Source organism: Magallana gigas, chromosome 9 (genome assembly GCF_963853765.1).
Source record: "Magallana gigas chromosome 9, xbMagGiga1.1, whole genome shotgun sequence".
NCBI lineage: Eukaryota > Metazoa > Mollusca > Bivalvia > Ostreida > Ostreidae > Magallana > Magallana gigas.
This window is the reverse complement of record NC_088861.1, coordinates 13,367,180-13,384,088: the sequence shown is the minus strand read 5'-3', so window position 1 is coordinate 13,384,088 and position 16,909 is coordinate 13,367,180. Positions and strand designations below refer to the sequence as shown.

The following is a 16,909-nucleotide window of genomic DNA, read 5'->3' as shown; positions in this document are numbered from 1 at the left end:
TTTTGTGGTTTTTCACCATCACTCACTTTGTTTACAGTTTCAGCATGTGGAGTTCCACTCTGTAGATCAAGTACTCCCTTCGCTGCAGTTTCCATTGATATTGCAGTTTCATATGCTTTCTTTAAAGTCAAATCCTTCTCCGCTAGCAGGCGTCTCTGTATCTTATCGTCCATGATCCCGCAAACCAGACGGTCCCTAATCATCACTTCAATAGCCGCAACAAAATTGCAATGTTCCGTTAAATGACGTAATTCGGCCACAAACGAGGCCACAGACTCTCCTGGGCCGCGAAAACGATTATGGAATTTGAATCTTTGCACTATTTCCGAGGGTTTGGGTGCATAATGATCTTGCACTAATTTTACAAGTTCATTAAAAGTTTTCGTACCTGGTTTATTTGGTGCTAATAGGTCACTCATCAGCTTATATATTTTACTGCCACACACACTGAGCAAAATAGACCGCCTCTTTTTTTTATCCGCCTCTTCGGTGTCACCGATTCCATTTGCTATAAAATAATGTCCCAGACGCTCACAGTTATGTTCCCATGTCTCTTTGTCCTCCTCGAAAGAATCTATTTTCCCGAAAACTGCTGTCATCTTGACACTTTAATCCTCGTCGCCACTGTTCTGCCCAAAACGTTAGTCAGAAATCAGTCACACAAAACACATGTAGTTTATTAGGGCGGAAAACATACAATGACACATAACAGACAAAACCAACATGATAAGACAAAGACAATTCCGGAATACTACAGTAAGTTTCAGAAAAAATGTCTACTGCAAAAAAGGGGATGAACTGATTTTACAATCACTTTTAAAAAGGAGATACAGTGCAATGAACATTTATATTAAAATCTTTAAAACATTGTATTTGACATTAAACTATTGTTCTACTTATAAATAAATAAATTCTAACAAATCTTATAAACTATTAATAATGAAGATTTACTGAAAAATAGGTATGTATTATTTTATTTTGCAATCAAATTCATTAACTTTGTTAATTTTATTTTTATTGATTAACCCCAATCCTCTCAAAATCTTGCAAAGCTAACGAATGGGGACATTTCTTCGGAGATAGGAAACAGTTGTAACTTGCTCTCATTTTGATGAATGCTCACATTTATTTTATTTTTCTATATTTAAGGTTATTTCCTGGAACGTTTTTTAAAAGGGGTGTGGCAACATCATTGAAACAATCTCCACAAGCAAAAAAAAAATATTCTCACAATCAGGAAAATTCTAATCCAGGTGAGGAATGTGGAGTGCATAGTATGCCTTTAGCTTTTAGCTGTTTAATGGTATCTTTATATTAACTTCCATTTATTGCATGCTCCCGGGGGTGGGACTCTATCATAAGTCAATTTTAAGTAAGTTTAAGAAAAATGTCTGCTGCAAGATAAGAGGAAATAAACTACAAGAACATTATTGCTAAAATCTTTATTATTCAACAACATTTTATGTAAGATAAATTCTTTATATAAATAAATAAATAATCTTATAAATTATGAATAATTTAAATTTACTGGAAAAAATAGGTATGTTTATATTATTTTGCATTCAAATTAATTTACTTAACGTCGCTACTTTTATTTTTATTGATTTATCATAATTCATTATTTGATCACATGCTGCGCTCGCCCCAACGGTCGCACCGTAATACATATTAGATCTGCTTATTTATATTCTTTTTAGTATTGACACGTTATACGCTCAATTTACAAATGATAGGATGTCCGTTGCCTAATGAAAGAGAGATCTGGCATCAAAATGTACATCTCAGTAGACCTCAAACTAGTATCTACATATAAATTTTTGTTTTCCTATGTGTAAGAATTGTTTTAAGTTTGTTTTGTTTAAATCATAACGACGATGACCAATAAAAACGGCCCTATTCATTGTCCTTTTTATCAACTACTGTTAAATAACCATCATCATCTGTTATTGCGTTCTCTGGATGTAGACCTTCGTCGCACACATCATAAATATGTCTCACATTTTGATGTGTTGGAGCAGTATAGGCAGGATCTTTGGTATTTTCTGGATCCTGTCCATTTTCACTCTGTGGATTCTCTTGATGATGACCTTCGTCGCACAAGTCATAAATATGTCTTACATTTTGATGTGTTGGAACAGTATATGCAGCGTCTATAGTTACAATACCGAGTCTTTGCCTTAAATGTTTAAACATTAGGGCAACAAGGATGATCCCAAAATTGATGCAGAGGGGAACTATGGGAACAAAAAGCCATTTGTACGAAATTTGAGTGTCGGTGGATGCATCAGCGTTGTCAGTTTCAAAAGGGACTGTCGTCAACGTTCCCATACCAGTCTCTGAAATTATTTGGTTTTCATTGCAATTACAAAGTGCAAAAATAATAAGGGAAGATGAATTCTATAGATAAGAACTGTAATTTCACAGAATAAATATGCACCATGTAGTTAATCAATGTTGACTGAGAGGTCTTGAAAAATGACGGAAAGACTGATTCCTTCCGTTTAGACGAAATTTGGTAATATTCAGTTCACCCTTCTAAAGACGTACTAGTAGCTTCAGTCCCAACCCACTTTCAAAATATATACTATGTGCCTGATTCAGTTGACTGAATCATACTTTAAATGTGTTGCACGGAAAGAAAACTTTCATTCTACAATCAACTGTAGTATATTTACTACATGTAGCAATATTTAATTTACCGGTGTTGAATCATATGAATTCGTCAAAGGGTAACTAAACTAGTTAGTGAAACTGACTGTTCATGCTAATAAATATTTAAATAAAAGTATTTCTAACACATGCAGACACTAGTAAAAACTATTTGCCCCACTTCGAACATGCCACGAAATAATTGTGCCTATTGGGTATTGCGATATCCAATTGAATAAATGTTGAATTCGACATTTACAAAAGAGTTAACATGTCTATGTAAAATGTCTATGTAAACCATTGATATAATTAGTTCATTCCAACATTCAAACTTATAATTGATGCATACAATTAGTGAAAACAGATGTTTTGTGAATATAAAAATTTATTACTTTCTCTTACTCACTTAAAGTAATTTAATTACATGTATATATTTTGGTTGTACTAAATGTCACTATGATTTATATAAGCGGAAGAAATGATATAGAACATATGTATACTTCAGCTGTTAATTTTTCAGAATATCTCATAATGCATAAAGAATTATTTTTTACATAATGATTATATGATTGCAGCAATTAGAAGATTAAACTTTTTAATTTTGAGAAAATCCTTTTGTTTACAAAAAGGACTATATATGATATGGGCCTAAAATTGCCCCCTAAAATGAACATCATCATTTTACTGTAATTCTTTGTTTTCTTTGTACAGATATATATGTTATGTTGTTACACAATGTTCATTTTGATTCAACTGCCCACAATTTAAAAATATAACAACGTAAAGACAACCTTTTCCCGCCATATTTGCATTTTTAGCATAAAACAGCTTTGTTTTCAACAGTTTATCTTTCAGAAAACATAGAGCGCATGCTTGAACAAACAAAATATTTTAATCAAAGATGTATCTAGCCAAAGCTAATAAGTGACAAAAAAACATTTCTTGTTCAAGCATGCGCTGTATATTTCCAATTCATAAAAAGGTATGAACAATATCAATTTTTGACTGATTTTACTTGAATTATAGAAATAGCGTCACTTCTGACGTCATATACTGCCAGTGAGTGCAAATAAATCAAATAAATAGGTGAACAATATATTTTGCATCAACTCTTCTAAAATATCACATAACATTTTATTGTACCAGAAACACTTAATAGATGGCGAATTATGGGGGCCAAATTTAACTCATATCATATATAGTTCTTATAAATTTTACCGTTTAAACCCTTAGAACGAGATACAGTTGAAGTATGTTTCGCCAGCAAGACTTGTGTAGTCCACTCTAGAATGACCAAAATAACGTGGATAAAGATGTTATTCGCGTTTCAAATAGTAGATAAATGTTTTACAAATAATCTACATATACCGATACATCCGTCAACAGTATCACAGTAGTCTTTACTGCAGTTACATTTTGATAAGCATTGCTTTCCAAACCATGGATACGGACAAACTATTTCACAATGAGGTCCGATTTTACCGGCTTCGCATTCTGAAAAAAAATCATTAATTTTACACCTGTTTTAGAATGGCAGCAAACAATGCAGGTTTAACAGTTAAGAAAGTATGATTGCACCCATACAGCATGAAATGATGGCATCATTTAGGATTACAATAGATCTTATCATGAGTTGAAAATCTTAAATTCTTGTGGAACAATAAAAATGTAACAATGTTTGTCCTTTAAGCTATTGTTTTGACTTTTAAAAATGTGTTGCCATAAATCCGAAAAAATAGATGTACTGCAAGAATATAACATTGACGTTTATTATTAATATATGATTACAAACGTTTGCACTTATTTTCCTTAATGTTCCAGACAAATCCTGGGCAACACTGGAGATTCCCATCTTGACTGTAATATATATCAATAAACAGAATTGATCTAGATTTGAATCAATTAATTGCAATTAAGTGCAAAAAATAGCAATATATATCTTTTTAACAGCGGTTTTTTTTAAAAAGGATAGTAAAAAAAAATCTCACCTTCTGCAGACATCTGAATTTGTAAAGGCAATGAATTCCGCTAGGAAACACATTACAATCAGCATCGTAATCACTGGATTCATCTTTGCTATTTAATTAACGTCTGTGAATTACAATGTACATACGTATTTCCGTATAAAACTTGGTCGCGTACAATTTCCTCTTTGTTATTATTTCTAATTTAAAAATAGATGCCTTGAAGTTTGTCGTTTTTACTTGATTTATGTTTTAAACCGAGTTAACTTTTATTTATCTCTTTAATTTTTAAAAGTAAATTTTATGGTTACTATATTACTCATTGTTCACATATCTGTGTTAAGTTGAATTATAATATTGTTTTCAAAAGGCTTTTGACTCGGTTTAAAAGAGTAATAAATAAAGTGATATAACTATTTTTTGAATAATTTCAACAAAAATTACAACTTATGTAACCTGTACAAGTTACATTTACATGTAATACATATAAACCAAATCTTTGGCTAAAATATTACTCATACATTTGCTAGATATAAACGGTTCATTTAATTAAGGGTTTATAGAAATATTTCTTTAGTTAATATGTTACGTCATAATTTACAAGAAGTCTGGGAAGGAGGATGTCATTATATGTAAAAATTAATTTTGTTATTCGGATATAAGCAGTGAATATACGCCATGCTGCATTTTTATTCACCACATTTAGAAACTTAGATTGCACTCATAACGTTAATGCAAAATCAAATCGTGTGTGTTTTATCGTTTACATTGATTTTACCAACTTCATTATACATGTACTTGACTGCAGATTGAAGCAATTAACATAATTGAACTTCACAATAGCCATTTTTGTAAAGAGTACATGTATAATGAATTTTCATGTGAACTACAATCGAATGACTGATTTTTGCTGATTTTTTTAACAAATGTAAGAATTTGAAATATCAGTTTCGTGGGGAATATCAGTTTCATAATCGTAAACAAGGAATTCATTCCTTGTGTGCATTGAAAATTTGTACACAGAGTACTTTACAGTTATTTCCTTATATTAAACGATGAGATAAATATACAACTTCCTTAATGTGGGTTATATTTAAGAACATCGAAATAGGTCTAAAAAATACTTTCACTGCTTTTTGAAATCTATGTTAAACTGATTTGTATTTCAAGCTCATTGATTGAAGGTTTGTAAAAGAACACGAAAAGGCGCGCACCTATTGACTTCCGCTGTAATATAATCGAGTGTGGTCTTACTGTAAGCTGAATAAATAGAGTCTTATGCATATATCTCTGCGAATCAATTTTTACTTTTCTATATTATACAGAAAAAAAATGATACATTTTATTGGGGTTGCGCTGCTTTTACAAATGTAACAGATAATTTGAATTATAGTTACATGTACATTACTTTAAAATGTAGTTTCATATTTTTTATCAACAAGAACATGCGTTTTTTGTTTTGTTTTGTTTTTGTGTTGTGTTTTAGGGCATTGGCGATGATGAAGACAAATTAGATAAATACAAGAGGCTATTAATAGATTTTTGTTTACTATATGATCCAATGCATTCTTTAAATAATAAGACGTAGTCATCCGTTAAGAAAAGATAAAGGTTTTTAGAGGGTTTCTAGATTGATATTACCGCCTTGCATAATGTTACTTTAAAGTAGGACTGTACTTGACTTATATAGCGAGTGTATAGAAAAACATATCTTTCTTTTGCTTGTATCTGACGATGTTTACATGTACATGTACATTATTCTGATGATTCAATAAAAACTGTTTTGGAATCTATATTTTCGGCAGTTTGCAGTGGACTATTCTTAAAAACTTGCTTCTAGTCTTCATTTACAAATAGTAGTTATGGCCGTTATTCGTCAATGTTCTAAGACTAAACTGTATTCGTAACACCCTATATGTACCTTTAAGGTAAAATTCCTTTAATTGTAATTTCCTTCCACGTTTTTGCAAATATCTAGTACCTGAATATTCTTCACGTTTTTTATTACAAATTCCATTACTTAACTTTCCTGTGAAAGGTTTGTAAATTTCAACTCTAATGTGATTAAGTGATATGTTTACCCCTGATCTGCATGTAAATAAAACATACTTAATTTTATAAAATGTATAAAATAAGTGAGGCAATTACACAAAAGAAATATTCATCCATAAACTACGTTTTTAACGTAGTTTATAGATAAACATTTCTTTGGTGTAATTGCCTCACTTATTTCATACGTTTTATAAAGTTGAGTACAATATCAGTAAATATCAGAAATTATCAGCCAAAAAATGGCACTTTCAGTACTTTTAAGAGCCAGTAGTGGATGGTAGCGTGATTAAAAGCAGAATGAACAAAAAACATCAGCAGCTTCAACAACCCCACGCGATGCAAAGATCAGAAAAATATGTGATAAATGAAAACAAAATCAAGTAACTTAACCCCATTATGTAAGTAAATTAGAGTAAATTATCAAATCTCTAAATAATATTCTTGAAGCAAGACTGATATATACTTATTTTATTCCAATTCCTTGTGCCACGTAGTAGATATTTATTTTCATTGGCTTACAAATCGATTTTATCAATCATAAGCGTGCTATTAAAATTGCGTGCAAATAAACTAGCGATGTAGTTAGATGCATTTAATTGGACTTTTGACTTTGTTCCATCAGGAACTATTCAGTTTTTGCAGCTGCAATATAGAATAAATCAATATTTAATGAAGTTTGAAATGGTACAGAAAAGAACGTATTATAGTTTCACGAGTTATTTGTATTCATTAGTTCGTGGTACAAGTACAGCGTTACAGTGTTCATCAATACGATTTTTTTTTCATACGCCGCATTTGAAGTGCAGTGAATTAAAAAATCGTAATGTGGCGGTACATGTATTATCAAAGGAAATACTGACGATTGAGGAGAGTGCCATTTATAATGTTTCTTAATTGAGTAACTGATCAGACTTTCTGGCTTAACTCACTTAAGGTTTGTTCCGTGATTGTGCTATCGAATAAAGGAAAAAAAAATATTATTTCACTTCTTTTAACTTTTAGAATCTTCATTGTGCCTGCGGAACAATATCATACTTTAATCTTACTCTCATCTTTAGGAGAGGTTTTCTGCTTTTTGTTAAAAGTTTTATTCACATTTTAACATAAGTTTAACCATATAGCGACAATTGTTTAGGTTCGAACTCCAATTATGCCGAGAATCCTATTTGATACAAGTAACAATTGAACAAAGTGATACATGAACTACTTCGTGTGAGTCACAATCTGCTCAACGCTTGGTTGGACAAGCATTTTGAATGTTTTGAATAAGCAATACTTATGGCTCTTACATTGTTAATTTATGTGTTAAAAAGGTTTTGATAACATTTGATGAACTATCTTCTATTAATCACGAATACGATAAGAAAAAAAGGCAGTCTTTAAAAATCAAGGTGATTCGTCATCTGTCATCTATTGATTAATTTTAAAAAAATATCTGACAGACAAACGAAAATATAGTGATAATGAATGTAGTCCCCCAGTTTCACCGGTATAGAAATGAAATAAGTTTTTAAGAAGACTATTTTTTTGGACAGTAACGCTTTGTATAGATTTTTATGCTTTACTAATTGATATTATTTATTGTCTTAGACACATTGAAAACAATGATGTAAGAATTAAATAAAACAAGATGTTTCAACAATGCATGGTCCAAATTATTTCAAGTTGAATACAAATTATTGTTACATATACATGTAGCAGATTTTATTCTTCACCTGCACATTGCATACATTGTACAAACAGCATGACATGTACCAAAACTTGTTAATTGGAGTACATAAAATAAACATGAGATATGTTGGTATAAGCTGAAAAATAAAGTTATTTTTTAACCAATTTACTTTAGTTGGTCTGTGTTTCTCAACTAAATATACTTTTTTAAAGCAGTAAATCTATAACAATTATTGATTTTTATTACAAACCCATTGCATATATTTTGTGTCATTTATCAAATCTCTTTTCTATGCTTATTTCCTTTCCATCGAATTCTCAATCTAGGAATGTTCAAAATTACAAAGAAAAACAAGTCTTACATATAACAAGCACAAAATAAAAACAACGACAAGGGGACTTAATATTAAGTATATTAAAAATCCATCAATTTCATGGTTGTTACCAATTGGTTTCTTTTGATGTCTGCTAGTGTTGGCATTCAATGTGATGCCTGTAACTATTAAAACATGTCATCAAACATCTTGATTTTATCTTAAAATGATAATTAGAAATAAATTTTACCGTTGAATCCTTCAGCACGAGATGAAGTCGCTGAATGTCCCGCCAGCGAGTCTTGTGTAGTCCACCCTGAGATGACAAAAATTACTGAGATAATATATGTCATTTGCGTTCCAAATTTTAAATGTTTATAAAATGCTTTATGAACGTATATATATATATATATATAACATGTGTACCTATACACCCGTTAGCAGGATCACAATGGTCTTTATTGCATTGACATGGTGATAAGCATTGCTTTCCATACCATGGATACGGACAGACTATTTCACATTGAGGTCCAATTTTACCAGCATCACATTCTACAAATGCACGTTTCATAAAGCCATCAAACAAAGTATTTCAGTTTAGAAAGGTATTATTTTACCCATAAAAAATGATAGCATCATTTTGGTTTACAGTAGATCTAATCATTGGTTGAAATACTCATGATCTGTAGAGTATTAGAAAAATAGCAAAGTTTGTCGTTTAAACTGATAGTTTACTCTCTGATCCTAAATTCCATTAATATTGAAAAAATGCTGCAAAAATACTTTGACGTTTACTATCAAGGACTACAAACGTTTGCATTTATTTTCTTTTATGTTCCAGACAAATCCTGGACAGCACTCTAGATTCCCATTCTTGCTGTAATTTTAAATAGAATAGGACAGTTATTGTATTGATCTTTGTTTTACTCAATTTCAATGCAATTAAGTGAAAAAGATATTAAAAAAAACTAGTAATACCTAAATATACTATATCTTTTTAAACATTATTTAAAGCACCTTTCACAATTGGCGCATGAGCAGAAGCGACCAAATATTCGTGCGACCGAAAAATTTAGATATGAATCGTTAATTGTTGTCGAAATAATCGCATATGAAAAAAGTATTCGTACGAATTTCGCACGATCTAAGCGAGCGTTGTGCGATGTAAACGCATTGAATCTTGCGACATACCTTGCGTCTGTATGCGACTGTTGTACAATGAAAGCAACTGTTGAAAGATAATACGGTAGGAACGCGCGAAAGGCTAGGTAATCGTACGATTGAACGTGCACCAACGTGATTGGACGTGCGATTATGCGTTCCATGGTACGAATGATCGTGCGAGTCAGATGGGGTATATACACCGCCCATATTCAGTAGACATAGTTGAAAGCGAGAAAAGACGCCGCCCAGGAAGATACAGGTTTGCAGCAGAATGTATTATTATACCTCAATATGATTATTCTATTATATATGATTGGACCAGAAAATCGTGACAGGGCGATGCCATAGGAATGAAAAAGCCGATATGAGCATCCGATGTAGACAAATAGGATTAAATTAAAAATAATTAATTATTATGATTCTCTTTATATCTCAGAACCAACTTAACTATCTATGATTTATGAAAGAAAAGTGAGACAGTTACATGGGAAATCAAACAATCACGACGTTAATGTTGCGACTGTTGAAAATCAAACATTATTGGAAATCAACGTATTCTGTGTAATCATATGTTGCTTGGTATAATAAAACGTTTATTGCATTAATGTTCAGGGAATATGAAGATATTTATTCCCCAGAAAAAACAAATTTCTCTCCGGCGAAGCCCTAAGGAAAAATGATTTTTCTTGAGGGAATAAAACTTCATACATTTATTTCCATCACCATCATGCAATAAATGTATATTGTGAATTTTGTTCTGAAACAGAGTTACTTATACAGGGCATATATACTAGAAGAAAAGCATGGCATATTGAGGCTGATAAGTCGTGCAATGATAGTAAAACGTTGCAAGATTACATGAGACACGTTGAGCAACAGTCTCACGGTCGCAAAACAGACGCATAAACACCAGCAATTTATCTTACGATCTTTATAAATCGTGTATCACTCTTGCCAGTACACAAAACATTGTAAAACGTTCGTACTAATGTTCGTGCGTTGCACTGCGATAATTTGGATCGCGTCCGGTCGCGTCTGAATAGTGTGCATGTCCACTATTCAGAGGAGACTTGATGCGACCAGTAAAACGTAGGCAACGAATGCGAGAGCTCGTGCAACGTATGCGAGAGCTCGTGCGAAGCTCAAAAATTTCGATCGCAAAGTGGTGTAAAGTGATCGTGCGCCAATTGTGAAAGGGGCTTAAGAAAGGGAAGAACAAAAATCTCACCTTCTACATACATGTATATCAGAGTTTATAAAGGCAATGAATTGCGATAAGTAACACATTACAATTAGAATCGTAATCATTGAATACATATTTCCAATTCAATGTAAATGAAGCTTATGAACATAGTTACGTATTTCCGTATATAACTTGGTCGTGTAAATTTTCCTTATTGTTTTCATATTAAATTTAAAAATAGATGGCTTGACGTAACTTATTGTCAGTTTTTCCTCTCAAATTAAGGGAATTTTTGTAATTCACGTTTTTTGTTATTTGATTCATGGTGTATTTTCTTTTCATTTGTTCAAATATTCATGTATAGTCGGATAACAATATTATATTCAAACGTGTCTTGACTTGATTCAAAAGAATAATCTAATAAAGCTATAAATATGGTTGACTGTTACAACGTATATAATACGTGTAACATGTACAAATGAAAACCAAATGTAGTCATGCTTAATGGAACGACAACGATTTTGAGAGGGCTTAAAATTGATAATACCATTTGAGAATGGACAAAATTGCTTTACCAAAACCTGTGCATGGCCATTATAGAGGGTCTGGTAAAAGTATTGTTAATTTGCTTGTAAATCTAATCTCCAGCCAAGTTCTTTTTGTAGTTCCAAGAGGATCTGCTGTGGGATTGACTTAAACAGTTACCAGTGTTTTTTTTTTTCGATACTATATTGACGTAGAGCAAGTAGGTATTGGTGAATTAAGATGGTTTATCTTTAACAACAATTCTGGCTTTACCAGTGGTTATGGTACCGGATTGTTTATTATATACATTTGTCAACCAAACATTCAACAACATCATGACAAGAAGGAAAAACACATTTATTACTTTCTTATAGATCATTAAAACGCCTGCATTGATTTAACTCAGTATAAGAAAAAAGGCTGCAGCAGATTTTCTAGTCATTATCTCTTTTACCAGCGAATTAATTCAGTGCGGTGCGTTTTCGCATGATCTGCATGTTAATAAAACATATTTTAATTCCTTAGGTCGGAATAATTAAGAAAAAGTCTGATATACTTAATCAGCGACATGAGAAGTAGAATAACTTTCGAAATCTTAGTATCAAGAATTTTTACATAATGTGTTTGGAATAAGGTCAATCATGCTAACCCGGAATGCTTGCAGATCTTCAACATGCAGCTATTGTAAGGCAGGCGAAAATTAAATTCAAAATACTGGTAATACCCCCGATATTTGGAGTTCCAGTATTGCTACGTCTAAAACAAAATTTGTGTAAAGGGCGTATTTTTCTCATTCCTAAAAAACTGCATTAAACTATTCTTAGATTTTTTTAAAAAAAATGCACTGAAATAAGACCACACATAAACGACCTGGGAGATAGGATATAAGATCGATAATCCTAAGATGGGATGAAAGTTGCTCATCCCTTGTTGGTGTACCACGCATATCATTCGCAACCTTGAATGGATCCTACGATTCTATTTTGGTCCTTTATTAACTGGAATATACTTGCATTTAGCATAATAGGGTACTAGTGGGTTTTTTTACAAACTTTTTTCATTAGACGTGCATTTTTGTTAAACCATTTGTGTTGTCTTTCTTTTTTTTACGTGGTTAACGCTAGGCCGCTATTGTAAACTTGCTGCACGTTTCTCGGATTATTGATTCACCACCCATTTTTATCCAATTTTGTTTTGTTCCTGTATTGTTGAAAGGCCTCATATTAATATTTCTGTATCTGCCTATTTTAAGGTATTACTTGGAATGCAGACATTCCACTTTTTACTACTGTAACTCAACTTAATTGTTTTGATGCAAGGACTAGTTAGTCAGGTTCTGTCGAAGGTCTAGGGTCTTGTAAACCCCTGCGAGATGAAATTCATGATTTTAAGAACTTTAATGAACCGTTCATGAAGTTTCATGATGTATTCATGACTGGTTCATAACTGGTTCATAAAGGTGGTTCATGAATTTTATTCATGAATATATTCTTAAAATGTAATTCATGAATAAATTATGAATATACAAGAATAAAGGAAATACCTGGTATTCAATAGTTCTAGGTATTGAACATTCATGAATTTTCATGAAGTTCTAATTTACGAAATATATGATTAATTTCAAATACTTTTATAAATAACATAGTTTACTCTTAGTATTCAGAACATTATCTTTTTAGAAAAAAAATTATACATCTTAAAATATTAATATTAAAACACAGTCTTCATGAACATTCATGAATATTCATGCAAACACCTATATAAATGTGGCATCTTTAATTTTGAAAAAGAAAGATGTGATATATTATAGTTACATTATTTATTCAATTCTAAGAAACATGTAAATTCATTGACAACAACGAAGGTCTCGGACATCATGATCAAATGGTCATTACTAGATCCTAAATTTGACGCTTAATTTCTTCATTGTTCAATTTATATATTTTTTTTTAAATGACATAATTTATCAGTGAATAATCAGTCTTTGCAGATGATACATTATGACTGTTTTATGTTGTTACAAATCTTGTAAACTAAACTGAAAAAGTGAAATAATTAAAAAATTTGCATATTTCTTTGGAAAAAAGATTTAGTATACGTTGAATTCCAACTTGTTTGAAGTACATTGTATATCAAGTTTATTAAAGACGTGGTAGGTTGTCAGTCTATCATAGAAGCATAAATACACACAAGACGAAGTGCGTGTGTTCCTGTGAGAACGACAGAGAAAATGTTCCGAGCACATTCGGTTGAAATTTGGACCCTGTCGAGTTTAGAACCTTTGTGGTTTCTTTGTAAAAGGCATTACTGTTGCACACATTTGAAAGCGATTCATTCTAAGAAGTTACAAATCCGTTACGTAAATATTCCGTTGAGAACTTCAAACAATTCATTTTTGATTAGCTGTTTAAACTCAGACAACTACCGTTACTACTGTAACTACACTCCGAGTTTCGAGGAGTCCGCCATTGTTTATGAGGTGTCATGTTGATTCGCCTCCGTTACAAAAACACACTGAACTTCAATTTGTCAATTAACTTAATAATAAGCAATAATGAAAATATTACTTTAAAACATTAATGCATATTATAGAAATAAAATATGAAAGAATATTTAATTGAGTGTAAATTATTTTTTAAGTTCCAAAACCTTGAGGGTTCAAAAACGAAGGGGGTTGAAGTTTAACAGACACAACTTGTGTAAACCGAACGATATTAAATCGTACGTTTCTTATAATCTCTGAAAATATAATAATGAAAACTTAAGCATTTTAAAATTAGTTTCATTTAAAGATATTTTTTGATTATTATTAACATATGTTAAAAAAATTATTTAACCAAATGAAAGAGTCTCAGAATACACAGTCAGCGAGTTGTTTTGATTCTTTTACGTCACTTCCGCCCAGTGATTACGCATTTTGAATGTAAGCAGACGGATCTTCAACATGAGCGATGGATTAATTAAGCATGGAACATGCAAGAAGATAATGCAGCAGATGTAGTTCAAAGTAATGGTATTAAAGGTAATATAGTATGTATACATGTATATTGAAATAACTTTTATGAGGGAGTCAAAACGTACGTAAGATAAAGTTTTGTTCATTTTTTCAAACATTTCAAAATGGCGGTTTTTAATTTGTAGTGAAATTCTTTTTTGACTAACTTATAAGTTTTAACTACATAATTGATAATAAAATACACATTTGTTATACCTAAATCGGTGCAATTACAAGGTAAAGTTATATGCTGATGTCATTTGAGTTAATACAATTTTTTTTACTCTAGAATTATGCAGTGAAACCAGAATATTGGACAGCCCTAAAGATAGTGATCATTGAACATAAATTTCAGTAAGTAATAAATAAATGCTATTGCAAGTAATTGAAAATTTCTAATAGAATGGCCAGTATCATTTACAAATTTGAAAACAGTTATAGTTTCATCGTAATTAATTTAAGAAGTATTTTATTCAAGTATATTGAACAGCAGGCATAATGCCTATTTATGTTTTCTCCTGAATTTTTCATCTTGTTTCATCTTGAGTTGTTTTATTTTTCTGCGATATCACTTTTTCTAAGGTAGGCACTCTCATTCTTAAGCTCTAGTGCAATTTCAGCTTTATCATTTGATAAAAATATTTGAAATAAAAATTAAATGCGATGATTGAATGATTAGTTGATGTTCCAAATGTTTTAAACGACATGTCATAATTATACTGCTATTTGAATGTCATATTATTTTTGTACAGTACAGAGGTACAACTCTTCTGCCACCGAAGGGGCTATATGTGAAGCCTGAAGAATTGCCACCAAGAAGTATTGTCACCAAGACACTCTGGGTTTGTAGAAAATAATCATTTAAAGGATGGAGCATTTTACCTACCATGCAGTAAATGCACATTGCAATATATGGAATACAAGTGAAAATAACATGAGCAGAGTCAAGGAAGATGCAACAAAGGAAGATTTTATAAAGAACATATTGATAGTTATCAACTAGCAATCATATTCTAATGTCGCTTATATTTCCAATCATTGCATATTGGTATGTCAATTCTAATATTGTAACATTCCTTTAAAGCTAATGAGTTAGTATTGATATCATTACCTGTTGTTTTTAAAAACAACTTTATTAAACTTGCTGATTATTTAAAGTGATAGTCAGTACATAAGAATTATGTGATACTTAAGATATTGTCTCATTATTCTTCAATTTATTATAATAAAGTATTTTATATTTGATTTTTTAGGAGATTTTACCTTTTTATATACAAAATGTAGAAGGTAAGAATTTTCATGAACTGTTCATGAATTTTATTTATGAATTATGCATGAATAAAATTCATAATGATATTCATGAACAGTTCATGAAGATTCATTAAACTTATTCATGAACAGTTCATGAAGATCCGATGAACTTATTATTGGACATTCATCAAATGATGAAGATTCATGAATATAACTGTTCATGAATTATTCATGAAAAAGTATGTTCATGAATATTCATCAACATTTTTTCATGAACAAAAATTCATGACTTTAAAATGTCCAATAATAAGTTCATGGGATCCTCATGAACTGTTCATGAACATTTCATGAATATAATTCATGAATCATTCAAGGGAAAATCATGAATTGTTCATGATCATCTCGCAGGGGCAGGGGGATATGCAGTCATAGTGTACATTGGAGAATCAAAATGTAACCATATGAGGCATCCGGCGCATTTTACTATTTGCACCCCCATTGCGCCTTGCACCACCTTAATTACTATGCAATGGCAACCTCATTTGAATTTTAAATTACACGTCATTTACAAAAAACGTTACTCATATATGTTTGCCTTGAAAATAAAACATTTATACAGTTAAGCATATAATGATTGAAATCACGTTTTTCTTCACGTATGCGTAGGAATACTTGTCGGAAGTATAATTTGTTTACTAAAATTTAAGCTTATTCATGTCGTGAATGAATCTTGCCAAAATCTACATTTAGAAAAAGAAAAAATCAAGGCTATTCTTAGAACTCCTGTGTCGTTTTAGGCACATCGACGTCATATTTTCATAGAAAAAAAATCAAAACAATATTTGTTTAATGTAACGGGCATCTCTATACCAGTCACAAATTTATTTTTCAGTTTTATAAGAATACATTTCAGTAAATTAATAAGTATAATAAAAGTAATAAAGGTCAAACGATTTTTCTGAAATAAAAAACAATATACATTTATTTTTCAATGAAAATATAACGTCATTGTACCTCCATAGACGCAGATAAATATTTTTCGTGCTGACTGAGACACAGTTGAAGAATAGAGTACCCTATTTTGAGACAAAGTTAAAACTGGAAAAAAGCCAGCTGAAAGATGTTCTTAACAAATGGTCGT

General features: G+C 31.2%; 1 protein-coding gene and 2 long non-coding RNA genes across 3 annotated transcripts; 1 reads left to right on the top strand and 2 right to left on the bottom strand.

Annotated features, from left to right (window-relative positions):
* Positions 1–1,520: 1,520 nt before the first annotated feature.
* On the bottom strand, positions 1,521–4,818 carry LOC136271750 (uncharacterized). Its single transcript, XM_066072179.1, has 5 exons — positions 4,638–4,818; positions 4,442–4,506; positions 4,018–4,143; positions 3,868–3,933; positions 1,521–2,336 (listed from the first exon to the last, which is right to left on the bottom strand). The coding sequence occupies exons 1-5, from the start codon at positions 4,718–4,720 to the stop codon at positions 1,894–1,896; spliced, it is 783 nt and encodes a 260-aa protein (XP_065928251.1). The 5' UTR covers positions 4,721–4,818; the 3' UTR covers positions 1,521–1,893.
* A 3,943-nt stretch (positions 4,819–8,761) lies between these two features.
* Positions 8,762–9,529, bottom strand: LOC136271194 (uncharacterized). Its single transcript, XR_010709063.1, has 4 exons — positions 9,463–9,529; positions 9,077–9,202; positions 8,901–8,966; positions 8,762–8,835 (listed from the first exon to the last, which is right to left on the bottom strand). It is a non-coding gene; the product is annotated as an uncharacterized lncRNA (long non-coding RNA).
* Positions 9,530–14,130: 4,601 nt separating this feature from the next.
* LOC117683238 (uncharacterized) lies at positions 14,131–15,600 on the top strand. The gene is made up of 3 exons (XR_010709358.1): positions 14,131–14,544; positions 14,807–14,871; positions 15,270–15,600. It is a non-coding gene; the product is annotated as an uncharacterized lncRNA (long non-coding RNA).
* The last annotated feature ends 1,309 nt before the right edge of the window (positions 15,601–16,909 follow it).